General features: G+C 39.7%; 1 protein-coding gene across 1 annotated transcript; it reads left to right on the top strand.

Moving 5' to 3' along the window:
* The first annotated feature begins 248 nt into the window (after positions 1 to 248).
* LOC133918213 (uncharacterized) lies at positions 249 to 2,792 on the top strand. Its single transcript, XM_062361971.1, has 4 exons — positions 249 to 413; positions 1,413 to 1,608; positions 2,090 to 2,109; positions 2,512 to 2,792. Exons 1-4 carry the CDS (start codon positions 268 to 270, stop codon positions 2,540 to 2,542), a joined length of 393 nt encoding a protein of 130 aa, XP_062217955.1. The 5' UTR covers positions 249 to 267; the 3' UTR covers positions 2,543 to 2,792.
* The last annotated feature ends 843 nt before the right edge of the window (positions 2,793 to 3,635 follow it).

The raw sequence follows: 3,635 nt of genomic DNA on the forward strand, positions 1-3,635 counted from the left end.
ATGCACTGAGAAAAGTCGATGGCGTTGGATCAGCGTAATATGTATTTCTCCGTTGCAAAGTACAGACATTTCAACTAGTAACCATGGAAACATATGGCTTTATGAAATATATGTACGTTTTTCCTTGATTGAATGCCATTGTACACGAGTAAATAAGGACATTGTTCGGGAGTCAGCTAGTAAAAGGGGAAGTCGTTATCTTAAAAAAAACAAGTAAAAGGATAAGTGGCGTCCTCGGACACGAAACAAAAATACTCGAGGGTGTATATGCAAAGAGTTGCATACCGCAGAATCGCAGATCCACAGCTCGAACTGACCAGGAAGATGGCGGCGGCGGGCGGAGGGGTCTCCGGCGACATCCCGATCTTCCACGCGGAGAACCTCATCAGTAACGTCAAATCCATCAACTACAGGTTCCTCCCGTCCTTTTCTCCCTTAAAAAAATTGGTTTCCTAATCTGATCTGATCTGGTCAGTAGGCTTATCTAGGTTTCGTTTGATTTCGATTTCGATTTTGCGCGACCTGAAAGTCTCATCCTACTGCCAAGATCTTGCTGCTTTATGTTTAGAGGCAAGTTCGTAACTTGGATTCTCAGTGTAGGATCAAATTATTAACTACATGTTGCTGATTGACAGGGCAAGGATAAAAATATTTTTGGCACTAGAATTATGATTAGAACTACAGAAGTCACTGTATTTGGTACTGCAATTGGAAGAAGTGGCAACGAGACTGTTGGAGTGGGATTTCTCAATCAACTGTTCAAACATGCAATTTTGAAGTGTTACGAAAAGCAAACTTTTGAGCATTTTTATCTATTACCAGTTCTTTCGAGTTAAACCGCTTTGCTGGGGTCTGAAGTTGTACTCGCAGTGTTCTGTTGGCAAATAGATGAAGTTCGTTGTTTTGTGACTGAGACTCCGACCCTTGCTTCATTTAGCTGAACTGAGAAGTAGTATACCAGAAAAATAAGCAAAAGAGAGCGGTCGAGTGTAACCATTTATTTAGGTTGAATTGAGAAATAGATTAAAAAAATGAGCAAAGGAGAGGAGTTGAGTGGTACCATGTGTCCATATGCGTCTCATGTGCTATACCACAAGACATTTTGGCTTGATCCTCCGAACATAGGTTCAAATCTGTAGTTTTGTCATACCTATGCTAGGATCTACTCAATTGTAGTGATAAGTGGACACTCTGCAACACCCTTAGTGGGCTTCATTCACCGCCTAAAAGTTCTGAAAGTTTTGAAGTGAGGGCATTCTTTTCTACTTCCTGCCCAACTAGATACTGATTGAATACATGTCCATTGTTATCAGTCTTTCCATAACCTCATCTGGCGTTATCCATATAATTTTTTTTTACTCATTCACACCAATGCACCAAGCTGACTTGAGGAAATTTTCTGTGCCTTGCAGCCGGACATTCTTGTCTATCATTAGTGGAGTTGTTGCTGGAATCTGGGGGTTTACAGGCTTGATGGGATTTGTGTTATACTTTCTTGTGATGATGGTTGCATCTCTCGGGCTTTTGGTGAAGGCCAAATTTTCGGTTCATACCTACTTTGACAGTTGGAAAAGGATTATGATTGAAGGAGTCCTTGGGGGCCTTATGGTAAGCCTTATTGGAGCTGTGAAAAACTAGTAGAAATTTATTACATACCTTTATCATTCAGTAGAAGTTCAAGAACATAGTAAGCATGTCAAGACCATGCAGTGCCATTTATGTGGATTTTATATTTCTGATGTGTTTATCAATATTTTACATTGTTGAGTAGCATGGAAGCATGTCTAGGATTTTGGAAGCCATCGAAGCTAGAACACTCTATTACCTTTCCCCTGAAATGACTATTACTTCTACCCAGCTGTTAAAAGTCTTGAAGCTAGGGATAGTATGGCATCAACAAGGTTTACCTCGTTGTCAGAGGCAATTGCTAGGTTTTCAGTATGGTGATAAAACCCAAAATTTAGTTGGAACAAGCATCAACTTTGCATATTTGCTTCTATTCTGACTTCTGAGTAATTTCTAATGATTAGCTTTGCCTGATTGTGTTTTTTTGATAATGTTGTAACATGTTTTTCTTTGTATTTTGCAGTCCTTTGTGCTGTTTTGGACGTATCCTTGATATTTTAAGCCTGTTCTAACTTCTAAATATATTCCTCTAATTGCATTGTTTGCTGTATGTGTGGGTTGATAGGCTTAATTTGGTTTCTGGTACGCAGTCCCAGGCGTCCAGCATCATTTAAATTAACTTAAACAGCTTAATTGATAAGGTGTAATTGTGTAGGGACTTGACAAATGACAAATCCTACATAGCACGGACATAAAGTATTGTGAGATTATACTTTTGTAGGCACTTTGCCTAAGGATGTCTACGATGCATTGTGGTGTGTGATGTAGTTCATTGTGCTTCTTTTGCATATGATAAAAACATGCAATTATTTCCCCAATTTTCTTATGGCTTTAAATAGCTATACTGTCAACTTTTGTGCTCGAGTTCATCCTTGACATGAGCAGATTTGCCTATGATATTGTCCACATCTTCTGATGGATGAAGCAAAGATCTCTTGGAAGGACTGAGGAACCGTGGAGTCCCCTTACGAGACTAAATTGATGTGTAGTTGCACCAACTCTGGGGACTATGCTCTTTCTTGTTCATTTCTGTTGTACCAGTTGCGAGATTAAAAACTCTGGTTCATAGACTGATGTAGCAATTGTTGTACAAAATGTGATAATAAGAGCATGGACACAATCCCACATATAAAAATAAAATAGCTTGACAGCTCATATTTAACGAACATGATCTTACATGAAAGTGCCAACAGTTTAGAAGAAAAGACACCATTCATCATGGAAAATAATGAACTGAACAGAAAGTAGTTACAAAAATTATTCTTAGATGGTTCTTAACATCTGGCCCAGAATAACTAAAATCCTGCTCCCAAGCTGTTCATTCGGCACATAAAAACTGGGCAAGAATCTACAAAGCAGCATACCAACAGGGCAAGAATGACAATTACTGAACCATCAAGTTCTATTGCTCTTTAATATATCAAACAAAATAGGATTAACCTGAACCAAAGATTATATCAGCACTAGTCCAGGGATCAAAGCTAACAGGGAGTACTGAGAACAAGAGTCCCAAAAATTGGTATACAGACCGATGAGAGAGCACCAAATCACAACCTTCAGCAACTGCCTATGCCAATCAAGCTATCAGAGAACTACACAGATCTACATATATTGTACTCAGATAACAAGCCTAGTTTCAGTGCATTTAATCATCACCGATCATTAAAGCACATACAACCATATTGTTTAGAACAAGGGAGGAGATAAAAGAATCACAGAGAAACTCAAAAGTCGTAGATCTAGAAATCCTATCGCCCGTCGTTGCCGCTGGTGAGAAGGAGAATGGAGATACAAAGCCTCTCAACACTATGACTACACGTGTGGGAGAGTCTTAGCTGTGCAGCTCCAGCCACCAACAACTTCTTCCTAGCACCAAGCGCACTAATCAAGCACGAGACGACCTCGGGCTCAATCTCGCTATTGCGAACCAAGAAGGAACAGAGGGGAAAGGAAAAATGCGATTCAATTTCTGCCCACCGATGAGAGGAGGGGAAGTAGATAAAAGGGAA

This window comes from Phragmites australis, chromosome 1 (genome assembly GCF_958298935.1).
Source record: "Phragmites australis chromosome 1, lpPhrAust1.1, whole genome shotgun sequence".
In the NCBI taxonomy this organism is placed as follows: Eukaryota; Viridiplantae; Streptophyta; class Magnoliopsida; order Poales; family Poaceae; genus Phragmites; species Phragmites australis.

Excerpts from the sequence above, each read along its gene's own strand:
- LOC133918213 (XM_062361971.1), top strand. The coding sequence starts at position 268 with ATGCAAAGAGTTGCATACCGCAGAATCGCAGATCCACAGCTCGAACTG. Across the intron at positions 1,609-2,089 it reads GAGTCCTTGGGGGCCTTATG|TCCTTTGTGCTGTTTTGGAC; the intron begins GTAAGCCTTATT and ends TGTATTTTGCAG. Across the intron at positions 2,110-2,511 it reads TCCTTTGTGCTGTTTTGGAC|ATTTGCCTATGATATTGTCC; the intron begins GTATCCTTGATA and ends TGACATGAGCAG.